Source organism: Gavialis gangeticus, unplaced genomic scaffold, assembly GCF_001723915.1.
Source record: "Gavialis gangeticus isolate Ggan-Ray unplaced genomic scaffold, GavGan_comp1, whole genome shotgun sequence".
Classification (NCBI taxonomy): Eukaryota; Metazoa; Chordata; order Crocodylia; family Gavialidae; genus Gavialis; species Gavialis gangeticus.
This window is the reverse complement of record NW_017729025.1, coordinates 112,839,294-112,851,821: the sequence shown is the minus strand read 5'-3', so window position 1 is coordinate 112,851,821 and position 12,528 is coordinate 112,839,294. Positions and strand designations below refer to the sequence as shown.

At 41.2% G+C, this 12,528-nt stretch overlaps 1 protein-coding gene across 4 annotated transcripts in view; it reads right to left on the bottom strand.

Annotated features, from left to right (window-relative positions):
* The window catches only part of SHANK2 (SH3 and multiple ankyrin repeat domains 2), an 856,646-nt gene that overhangs the window by 11,616 nt on the left and 832,502 nt on the right, over window positions 1-12,528 (bottom strand). For all 4 annotated transcript variants that reach the window (XM_019519421.1, XM_019519422.1, XM_019519423.1 and 1 more), the window contains 2 exons: window positions 9,941-10,052; window positions 6,590-9,002 (listed from right to left, as the gene is read on the bottom strand). In XM_019519421.1, coding sequence (XP_019374966.1) covers window positions 6,590-9,002; window positions 9,941-10,052 — 2,525 coding nt within the window. The remainder of the gene's footprint in view (window positions 1-6,589; window positions 9,003-9,940; window positions 10,053-12,528) is intronic.

The following is a 12,528-nucleotide window of genomic DNA, read 5'->3' as shown; positions in this document are numbered from 1 at the left end:
AGATTAAAGTCTTTGTTTGAATCTTTCTCCAAGGGACTTTTATTTTTAATGTTCTGTAGGTCACAGGTTCTGAAATGGCCACCATATCTGGATTTGCTAAAACTAATCCAAATAGCCTGCAATTTCTAACAAAGATAATAAATTGTGGAACCAATGAGTGACATTGAAAAAACCAGAAAGCACAACATAAACTACGCTTCTTGGTTGTCACTTACTTCATAGCACTTCAGCGTGACCTCTTCTGTTAGCAGTCATGAAAGCAAATAAAAATGACAAAATGGAATGACTGAAACACTGCAAAAAAAAAAAAATACTTACAAAGCAACTGATCCTGTGAAACTGGCCGACAAACAATCAACAAAATTAAATTAAATTAATGGACACAATAGTAAACAAAAGTTCATACACGGACTGTAGGTTTTAAAAAATAAAACAAAACGAAGGGATTAATAACCAGTAAAACCTGTAGTTTCCACATGCTTGGTCATGTGTATTTTTATTTCCTATGTAAACCTTAGTGTTTAGTTTAACTCTGCCTTACCTGGTTATAATAAAACCATATTATTTCTCTAGATAAATGTTATGAAGAATTGAGACACGTGAGAAAATTTGAAACAGGAATTTCATTTGTCAAGTAAAAACATGAACATGCTATTGGTTAATTGCTCTATACAGCTCAATCATCCAAGGTGCATATTCAAATTTTCTTAAGTATAGTAACAGTAAAGGGTACTTGAAGAAACCCAAAGAATCAGCCCTTGGTGCCAAAAAGAACATCAGACCACTCCACAACGCACAGCAAGAGATGAATTATACCCTATATAAAAATTTAAATTGTTTCTTCCCAAGACAAAACAATTTGGTCTTTGGGTATGGAGGCGGCAAAGTACAGTGGCAGTTGCCACTAATTATTCCTTGTTAGCACTGTGAAGCAGACCGGAGCAGTTAAGGAAGCTCATGGCAGAGTGATGCTGTTTCCACCATGGGCTGTGCTGCTGCTTTCTTCTTCCCCTTCTTCACAGCCGCTTCAGTTTATTCTGTGTTAATCACACTGAGATCATTCACTGGATCCTTCAGGTTGTACTGATCATTATGTTGCTAAGCAACTACTTGATTCACAGGCAGACCACACACTGCTCTGTTAACCTGGTTAAAAAAGAGCAACCTCCGCCCCCCCAAAAAACCCTGAACCATTTTCCTGTTTCTTCTATCAGTTCCATGCAAATGTTTGTAGGCTTTCAAATGAATTTATAGTATTGGTAACCTTGGCTCCCAATACTGGTGGGTGTATATGGTGGTGGGCAGAAAATGATGGGAGGAACAAGTAACTTTCTCAGAGCTACAAAGAAGCTTCCTTTCCAAACAACTGATTTGCGCCTGAACATACAGTTTTCAGAGACAGAATTTATGATTGGAAGTGGAAGCTGTAACTATTACTATTTTTGATATTTGGCTCATATAGAAGCCCTAGAACAAAACACTTCTTTTTTGGGGGAGAGTGGGTGAAAAAGGAGGACTCACAATTAAGGTAGGAGAGCTGTGGAATAAAATCAGTTAATGCAGGCAGAAATGTCCACTATAGATTTTACCCAAATTATTTGATTTTGATGTTTTACAGATGTAAAGATGGGACTACAGTCCAGATTCAATTCTCCTAATTATTTACTTAATTTCTTCTTTTAGCAGTATCACTTAAACCGCTGTATCCTTCAAATTCCTCCTCCAAGTCTTTCTACCCTACATTTCTCCTACAAAATAAGGAGACAGAGTTGAGAAGCAGGTGAACTTCCTGATCAAATGCTCTTGTGCTCCATGTTTGTGTCTGTTCAGGCACATTTAAACTCAGTGTCTTGAGGCAGACAGTGGGCCACCACAAATACCCAGAATAAAATTATTACTCTAACAAGAAATAAGTCTAAGTTCCTTCTGGTATTCATTAACCAAATGGGAAATTCTACTCATTACTACAGAATAGCCTCGTCATAGTCCTCATTTATCAGAAAACATATAGAGGTTATATTTCATAATGCTCTTTGACTTACACTCCCTTAATTATCTATTATTTAATACCCCCACCACATTATCTTAACACTTCAATTGACACCGTGAAATGATAAAATGACCATGGCTGAGCTACAGGTATGACAGCTACAAAGTACATAATTAAAGTAAGCCTTATAGATAAGACATCTGTTCTTAGCTGTGCAGAGCTAATTTGAGTAATATCTAGAATCTAGAGATGCTATCTAGGTGATAACTTCTCTTTCTAATACCACATTAAAAAGGGGGCATTTCGGAGGGTAGAATATAGGGTTGTCTAATATTTTGCAATCCCCACCCCACTCCAAAATGAAGTTTTTGTAAAGTATTGTAGCACCTTCATAATACTTGTAATGTCCGTAAGAAAAAAGTCCTGGGTCAAAAGTAAATTGAAATTTAGTTAACAGTTCTGTTGGTTGTGCACAAGCAGAATACTCCAATCCTGACTAAAAGAACTTCTGTAAGAACAGTAAAAGTACTTGTCCCCAAAGTCAACATTTGACTTGAATGTACACAAATTGGCAGAAGTTAAGGTATTGTTCTTTGTATATAGGCACTTTGCAGATTAGAAATGCAGTTTTAAATTGACATTTCTAGACAAACACGCATTATGGCTGGCAAGATGCAAGACAGCTATGACCTTTCTCTGTTCCCTTAGGGTTGCTATTAGACTTTCACTTCTTCTTTTCCTCTTCCTCCCAATCCCTCCTAGAAATTTATCATCACACTTAACACCAGTGGCAAAGCTTCATTAGGGCTGTATCAAGCTTGACATTCTGAATCTGTGCAGAAGCAACAGGTGAGGGGTCTGCTCCCAAAGAAAGACCTCCTGATAAAGATTGCCTCTAATTTTTTTTTGGAGTTCTTCTAAGTATTAACACCTGTAGACTCTACTGCTCCAGAAGACAGAACACTCCCCCCTTCACAGTCCCTATATTGTGCTGCAGGGAAACACAGGTTGACCATGGGCAGCCTGGGTCAGCTAATCAGGGATGCTGTATGCACTGTTACCATCTGTTGCCAAGCAGACTAAGGGAGCACATACAGCACCCTGAGATGTATGCACAGCCCCCTTCTAACCTGCCCACCCCAAGCTGACATGTCAGCGGTGAAAGCTCTCCAGAGCACCTGCATTCAAATGTCTGTACATGTGGCTCAGGGTAAGTTTTTCTATCAAGATAAATGTGGGAGAACTGTCCAAGATTATTTGAATGTGTATACACAGCCTCTATTCAGCCTTCTTTAGATTCTTTTTCTAAAGAAATAGCAGGTTGCAATTTTATCTTATTCACTATTTTTTACTCAGTGACCTACTGAGGTCCCTTCCAACCCAAACAGCTATGAATCTATGAATAAATACTGATATTTTGAAGTGCCCTTTGCATTGGATATTAACATTCCCTGAAGATCATATTTTCAAATTTCATTCTGTATTTTTCTTAGATAAGTATTAATAATAAAAAGACTAAGGTGAAAAATATGTAAATATTTCCTGAAGCTTCCCAAGTAAGCCATTATTTCTAAAAGTCTAGCCACCTATGGGGTACCCCTTCTTGATGATATGCATTATGAAAACTGGTTCCTAGGTCTATAACTTGTTTTAAAAATTATTTCCAAGTTTCACTTGCAGTCTAATTTTCTTCCTTGTGAGAAAAAAAATCTCCATTTGCTTCTATATTTCATTTTCTTCACTGTAAAAGCAGCAGTTACTTTTGACTCAAAGATTTCCAGTGAAATTAACAGTTCTGATTAATTTAAAATAAACATGGATGGCAAGACACACGACTTTGTTATTATTCCACATTTTTGTGTAGCAAGGATCCTGAAGGTAACCACCATCATCTGGAAAATAATTATCAGTTTAAAATACAGAAGATAAATACGTTAAATGGATGAAAATCGGGCACAGTAATGGTTTCTTATGACTACAGGAAAAGAAAGCAAGCACTGTATATTTAAAAATTACTGCAGTTATGAAGACATCAGGAAGAAAATTGTGAGACTCATAAAGAAACGCTTTAAAAAGGTACACTTTAGCTTAAATGGAAATTAATTCAAGTAATCCTTATTTTATGAGTACAGGTTTTCCTGTTTTAAGATATTGCCCACAGCTCAAATGTACCAGTTTCAGTTTCTGCCCCTCTGTTTGAAGATCACCCTAATTAAGCAACAAATACATGTTGGTCTCTTTGGAAACTTTTTACTGTATTTGTGTTGTATGTGTTAAGACCTTTCATTTGAACAGAAAACTTGATTCATATTCTCTGTCCAGTGAAGGCATTCCTGTGGGGTTTTTTTTAATTACCTTTTCATTCCAAAACTGTATATGATTCTTATAATATCCTCTGTGGTCACCAGTTCAGCAATTTATATCAAACAGACACGAATAGTGCAACTGGTTGCCATTCTCAGAAGCCTGAGATAATACTGCTCTCAGCAATCATTTGGTATTAATGGAGCCACAGTGCCATATTCATCATTTCCCTTATGTACCCAAGGAGGGGGAGCCATTTCTAAGCCTGGGGCTACTGCCTACCCAGAAGAATAATTCTAGGAAGATTTATTTGAATAGAATCTTTTTTGCAATTTAGTGCTCTTGCCTTTTTGCATAGAATTTTCAAAAATAATGCAATTTTACCCAGCAGGGCAGGTCAAGCTATTAATAGCACTACAGTCAAAGATGTATTTGTAGGTCAGTAGTTCTATCAAAGGCCAAAACTCTTCATAATATAAAGGGGACATCCTCCCAGCTACAAAATATAGCCCAATTTTTCACATCTCTTTTGGGACAACTACAGTAATCTGATAATGTACATCAGAGATTAACAAAATTAATTTCTGTGCAGATTTAGGATGTATAGTTTTATGTCCCCATTACAGCTAAATCTCGTTACTTATATTTGCTTTAGTAAAATTTAAGTCACTTATACATTTACCTGTGAATCTCTGTACATCCCTATGGCTTAGAGCTAAAATACTCTTGTTCTTTCGGTTTTACCAGCTCATTTATAATTAGAATGAATATGTCCTATATAATAAAACACATGTATACATGTGCAAAGATGCCTGCTGTCCTGTGGGATCTCTTTATTTTAATTCTGTAAGGGTACCTATTGGAAACGGATGGACTTGATTACAAAAATAGTGCTGACCTGACAAGTTCCCTGACCCCATGGAGTTTTTTGCTTTCCCAAATTGTTCAGTGCAAAAAAATTGAAAATCACAATACCAAACAACTTACAGAAAAAAATAACATATAGGGACTAGTAAATTACAACCTTAGGGTTAGTATAAATAATGTGAAGGGTTTTCAATAAAAGACCTTCATAAAATCACATTGTAGCTTATGTCCGAACACACTCCAAAGATTAAGTATAACGCTGTTAATTGAGTGACCTTCCTAAATCAAATGGCATGCTGGAAGTGTGAAGTAAATCTAAGTAAAACGTGAGTCTTTACCACCTCAGTTAAGCAACTGAATAAAATTTCAATAATTTAACTGTTAAACACCAATATGCAAGCACTGTAATATAAATACAATTTTTAGTGAGAAGCCAAACACCTTCTTAAATATAAACCAAAATAATTCCCATAGAAATAACGGATGGTCTCTGGACACGGTGTTCAGAGGCACTGATTGAGAAAATCCAGTTCTAGACAACCATTCCCTCTAACTTTGGCTTTGTTCTGTTTACAGTAGGCCTCGCTGTGCAATAATCAACAATAGAATGGCACCCAACACTTTAACTGCTGTTTCCATGGAGTAAGCATCATGTATCAACACTCCACGTCGCATGGTTTCCTGGTTTCCTTTCCCAGGCAACATTCAGTTTCAACTCTATGAATTTTGCCTCAATTAGGAGTGCAGGATAACATCTTCTTGCTTCTACATTCCTCGAGAATGTAGGTTAACATAGAAAGAAATGATCGTAAACAGCCTGTTGGCTCTGTTGCCTGCTTCGGCTGGTGATTGAATCTTCTGTAAGAGAAGCGCATGCAAAGAGATGGTATTTGAGTGTTTAAAGGGGTGGAATTCTAGAAAGTGTCAACTGAGCCTTGTAACTAGGGGAGACAGCCTCCGTATCTCGTGTATTAGCATCCCCATGTTTCAAAACGGCAGCTTGAACTAAAGCTCGTTCAACCCTGCTGCCATTTTGAAGCACAGGGATGCTAATATATGAAATGCTGTGGCGCTTTAATCAGAGCGGCTCTTGGAGCCACATCCCTGGAGGACATGTAAAAGTGCCCTAGAAGCCTAGAGATGTTGATGTAATAGGAAGCTTCATGAAGTGGGCTTTTTAAAATAGACACTATTTTATTCTGAAACCAGAAAAGTAACAAAAACATGTCCACTACTATATGCAGTACCTTAGGATGATCGTTAGCACATTAACAACTAACATGAAAATAGCACTATCATTATCTTACACTGGAAGCCTGCTTATGTAAATTCTCAATAGTACACTTTTATTTAGTATTTTAGAAAACAGAATAATTTTATCTTGAAAACCAGCATAGATTTTATTTTTAGCTTTGTAGTTACATTTACCTTGTACTGAGACTTGCAGTTTTTGTTCCAGTTGGTGACTCCAGTCCTTCCCCTGGCTTTGAAGATTTCTCTCTGTTCATTTGTTGTAGTATTGAGTTCAATTCACTAATAACATTAGCCTTTGGGCCTGAGAGAATTGGGCTTTTTACCTCCGTTACATCACCCCATAGTTTGGAGGTCCTTTGTGGTACAACTTTAGCCATATTGGGTTGTGCACTGATTGGAGGTGGAGGTGGGGCAGGTGGAGGAATAACAAAGCTATCAACAGTTTCTTCAATTAGCGCATCTTTGTAAAGTGCATTGCTTTTGTTAATTATGGGCTTCATTTTTGGCTTAGGAGGTACTGGGGGTTTGTCCACCAGAAATGTTTGCCCATCTGCATAGACTGTACAGGTATCCAAGTTCTCGCCTCCTTCAGAGGATAAGGTAGAGATGCTGGACACTGTTGAGATAGTGCTGGTTGTCTCTAAATGATGGTCACTACTACTGCGACTGTCCACCTCCTCAATCCCAGAGTCAGTGATGTTATCAAAGCTTTCAGGGGGTGGCAGAAATGAGGCAGGCAAACAGTTTGAAAGACCCACTTGCTTTTTACTATCTAAGGAATTTGTTGCTTGATTGGGGTTAAATGAAGCAGGTGATGGTGTGCCATTCTGTCTTTGCTTAAGTGAGTCCGTTAGAGCAGAACCCGGAGCTGAACGATCATCAGGGATATCAAAACTGTTAGCAAATTCTAAAGGAGGCGGTAATGGCTCAGTAAAAATAAACTCTTCATCAATATCAACAGATGCTAAGGGGGGTGGAGGGATACGAAAAGGCAAAATGACAGGGTCATCAACAGAACTAGCTGCTACAATAGTTTTGCATGGTGATGGAGGTGGCTCAGGTGTAGCAGATACACTTAAGCCACTTTCTGCTTCTTCACTGCCCTCTGGCACTTCAGGTGAAGAACTTTCAGGGTTCACTTCTGCTTCAATTTGCTTTTCTTCATCTTCAGGTGCGTCATCAGACTTTGCTGTATCTACAGTGTGAACCATTAGCAAACCAGCTGACTTCTGCTGTGAAGTATCCACAATATTTATCAGCATGTTTTTCTTTTCTTCAGGCTTTTTCTCTTTCCCCATGTCCGTTTCATACTTGTTCTCTGTCTCTTGCCTTCTCAGTGGGCCCCGTGTGTTTTGTCTGGTAACAGTAGCAGTCACAGGAAATGTAGTTTCAATATTGGGTCTCAGCTTTGTATCAATATAAAGTGGCTTGTTAAGGTCTGCTTTACTTGCTTCTCCTTTGCCTGGAATCTGTTGAGTCTGTTCTTTCATGGCCCTGTCCCTGGCAGAGAGAGCAAGCGCTAAAGGCGAGTTTGGATCTAATAGCTTTCCTGTGAGTGGGTGAACATAATTATCTGAACCTGGCACATTGGTGGGCTTAGTTACCACCACCACATTGTTTTCAGTACCTTTTGGTTTGGATGAAGAATTTACCGTCCTTGCATCAGTCTGATTGCTTGGTTCACTGCTATTAAAAAGATTTTCAGGCTCTCTAGGTGTGGGAATGGGAGAGGGTGACATAAGTTGCCTAAAGCTCTCTTCATTACTAAACATACCTTCCTCAGTAAATTTCGACTGCCGCAGACGGGGTGTTGGGGGCGTTAGCCCAACATCCTCATCTCCTAAATCAGTAGAAAGGAAAGCTGGAGAGTTACGTCTCGCTTCTAATCTCTTTTCCCTGTCCCTTACTGCTCCAGCAATGGCTGCTGCAAATGGACTGCTAACATTTAAGTTATCATCAGGTCTGAGCTGTCCAGGCTGCTCTGAAGACTGAGGGTCAATTTCCATGCTGCTTCCTTGGCTGCTTTTTCCACTGCTGCTGGTAGACGGCTCTTTCACAATAATGGTTGGAATTGGAATGGAACAGGTCTTCTCTGGACTGTCCTCCACATTAGATTGTTTCACTAGCATTCCCTTTCTCCTTGCTGGTTTGGCTGGCACGTACACTGCTTTGCTCGCTATCTTCCCAACTTCAGAATATGGGTTTTCCGGCATCTGACCCCTCTTGCTCCTAAAATTAGCCTGAGTTGCAGCATTCCTGCTGTATAAATCCTCAGAGTCTAGAGAATAACGGTCTAGTTCTCTTCTGTAATACATTCCTTTCTCCCTTATCATGGTTCCCATATTTTCAGGTCTACCTGAAGAAACCTTTGAACCTGAATTCTGATTAAATGCAGGTTTAATTGTTCCATAACTTCTTGATGTAGGAGATTTGGGTGAGTTGTACAAGGAGGGAGAAGGTGGTGGTGGTGAAGGGGGTAGAGACTGTGGGGGAGGAGGGATATCTTCAGAGGTGTCTGGCATTGATAGACTTCTGGTAAATTTCAGCATTGGAGGAGCCAAAAACTGCCGCTCTTCTTCTGTTATTCCTAAAATAAAATAAAAGAAGATAAATACAGCAACGAGTTTGAATGTGGCCCTTTACTGAAATTCATTGTTATATATTATTTTCACTAAAGATGCCACGTAAGATCCTACAGCATATTTTGCAAGGCACAAAGCATATCAGAAATAATCAAAAAGGCTGGCTGGCTGTTTACTGCTCATTACAATTCTTTTCTCACTGAATTTCCACAAACCTACAAATAGAAAAAAGATGCTACAGGAATAAAATTAAGCTTATTACTGAATTGCAGACAACTGCTTTTGTTTTACATGCCATCAGGGCAAACATATTTCTTGTCTCAAAGATTTGGTGGTTTTGAAAAGTGGGCAAAAACTGCTCAGAGTAGTATTAAAGATGTTGTATTTATGTGAGGTAGATCCATAGAAGGGCAATTTGGCTAACTAACTTTACACTAGCACAGTTTACTTACACTTTATATATAAAAAATATTTTAAGTAAAGATGATCAGAGCTAACAAGAAATGCATCCAAAACTAGTGAAATCATCACCAAGTGAAAAAGGGCCCAAGATTTTGTTCCATTTGACCGGCAAAGTGGCTACTGAAGAACATATAGCATAATAGGATTTTCATATCAATCATACTGTCTGAATAATTCTTGGATGCAGCTAATTTACCACAACAGGTATTTTCCACGTTTTTTCATTCTTTCATTGGCTCCCTTGTTAAAAATAACTTAACATAGGCAGGGATCAGATTATCACCCCATAGCAACTACCCTGAAGTCATCAAAGCAAAAGCTGTAAGATGTTTAATGTAAATTGATTTTGCTCTTGAACTTTAGATCAAAATTAATAATTTGCTTAAGCTGAAGAAAATTGGACCAAAATACTGTACAAAACAACTGAAGTCAATAAACATGTTAAGCACAATTTGAATTAACATGCAAAATGGCATTTTACCTATGGATTTTTGTCTTCTCATTGTACCCCGAGGTATACCTAGAAAAGGACCTTGTGGACTCCCAGGTACAGTAGGTGGCATCACAGCAATACCCTGTCTCTCATACATAGACTACAAGACAAAAACAATACAATTATGTGCCAATGGGCTATATTCAAGATGGAGAGAGGGAGAGAAAGCACTGACTAAGAAAAATAATTCTTCTACTGACCCCATTAAACCAGGGACGGGCAATTATGTTGGGTGGAGGGCCACTTACTGAGTTTTGGCAAGCTGTCATGGGTAGCTCATGGGTAGCCCCACCTCCTGCAGGTGCCCTGCCCCCTGGTCACCATCTTGTAACTGAAAGTCCCTACCCCTAGCCCCTGACCTTTGCCACCCAAAGTCCCTCCCCTTGTCCCCAGAAGTACTCCTTTCAGCAAGGGGTTTTGCCATCTTGGAACCAGAAAAATACCAAATTATATTCTAAAAAGCAAACATCTACTGCATGCATTAATTTGATTTCAAAAAATATTATTGTCCTGATTTGCATACGTCTGCATAGCATACACAGAAGTGATTGCACAATAGCTTAAAATGAAGTCTTCCTCTTGTATATTGTTGGGAGCTGTGGGTGTGTGGGTAAGGATGGGGTTTGTGGGGCGCTGTGTGGGGGAGGGTGGCTGGGGTGTATGAGGGGGTGTGGGTGTAGGGTAGGGTTGTGCGAAACAGCTATGTTTTGATTCGGTTTTATATTCGGCCATTTTGGAGGGACAATGATTCATTTTGGTGTTTGGATCACTATTCTGTTACAATTCGGCCAAATCTGTTTTGGAGTTTCGATGCTGTTTCAGTGATGCAGCCATATGCTATAATGAGGAATCACCAAAATGCCTATAACTTAGTCATTTCTTGCCTCATTTAGATGAAAATTGCAGGAATGGTAGCCCCTTCTGCCAAGTTTCAAGGAGATAGGTGCAGGAATTTTTGGGAAACTGCACCTCAAATCGTTCAGAGCAAAACTCGTGACGTGTTAGTGGGAAGGCAGAGTGGGGTGAAAACTGCAGGGATGGTAGCTCCTACTGAGGCCATGAAGCCTGCCAAGTTCCAAGGAGATAAGTGCAGTGGTTTTTGTGAAAGTGCACCTCAAACTGTTCAAAGCAAAACTAGTATCAATTGCTGGCAGTGGCAGCATACTGTCATCCCGCATGCAGATCCGGAGGCCCGCACAGGATGACAGCAGGTATTGGAAGGTACGCCGGTGACAGATGGCAGACACTGGCCAGCTACAGACGTCAATATCAGAGCAGTCCTTCCCTGCCTTTTCCCTCCTCCCTCTTCTTAGTTTCTGTTTTTCTGCAAGCCTGGCTCTGAAACTCAAAAATTTACCACAATGCTTCAGATGGTTAAATTTTGTTTTGGACATGGTGGTGGGGTGTGCGTGTGGGACTCACCGTATGAACACACACATACACACACTGCCCCAGCCTACACACACACATGCATATGCTGCCCCTGCCACCACACACACACTGCCCTGACTACACACACAGACACACTGCCCTGACTACATGTGCACACAAACATACTGCCCCTGCCTACACACACACAGCCCTGCCTACATGCATGCATTGCCCTGTGTACACACACACACTGCCCCGCCTACGTGTGCACAGACACACACTGCCCCTGCTTATGCACACACAAAGACAGCCCCTGCCCATGCACAGACACAGCCCCTGCCTACACACACACACACACAGTGCCCATGCCACCCCACACACCCACACTGCCCCGCCACCACAGACACACACACCCACACTGCCCCGCCACCACAGACACACACACCCCCACACTGCCCATGCCTACACACCCACACCGCCCTGCCTACACAACACAAACACACTGCCCGTCTACACACATACACTGCCCTGCCTACACACCCACACACACACTGCCCTGCCCACACACACACTGCCCCCGCCCACACACGCAAACTGCCCCTTCCCACACGCGCACACTGTCCCTGCCACCACATAACACACACACACTGCTCCTGCCTACAAACACACACACCCCACAGCGCGCGCACACACACAGAGCCAATACACACACTCACACACACAAAGTCCCTGCACACACACAGCCCCTGCCTACACACACACACAGCCCCTGGCTACACACACACACGTGCACACACACACGCACACTGCCCTTGCCCCCACACACACAGCCCCTGCCCACACGCTCACACATGCACTGCCCCTGCCCACACGCTCACACACGCACTGCCCCTGCCCCCCCCCACACTACCCATGCTACAACACACACACAGAAACACACTGCCCCTGCCACCACATAACACACACACACACTGCTCCTGCCTACAAACACACCCCCAGCGCACGCACACACACGCAGCTCATGCACACACACACAGAGCCCCTACACACGCACATGCACACACACACAGCCCCTGCCACCGCGCACACACAGAGGCCCTGGAAACACACAGCCCCTTGACACATGCACAGCTCCAGCCACCACACAGACACACACTGCCCCTGCCCACACACACACACACACACACACACACACACACTCCCTA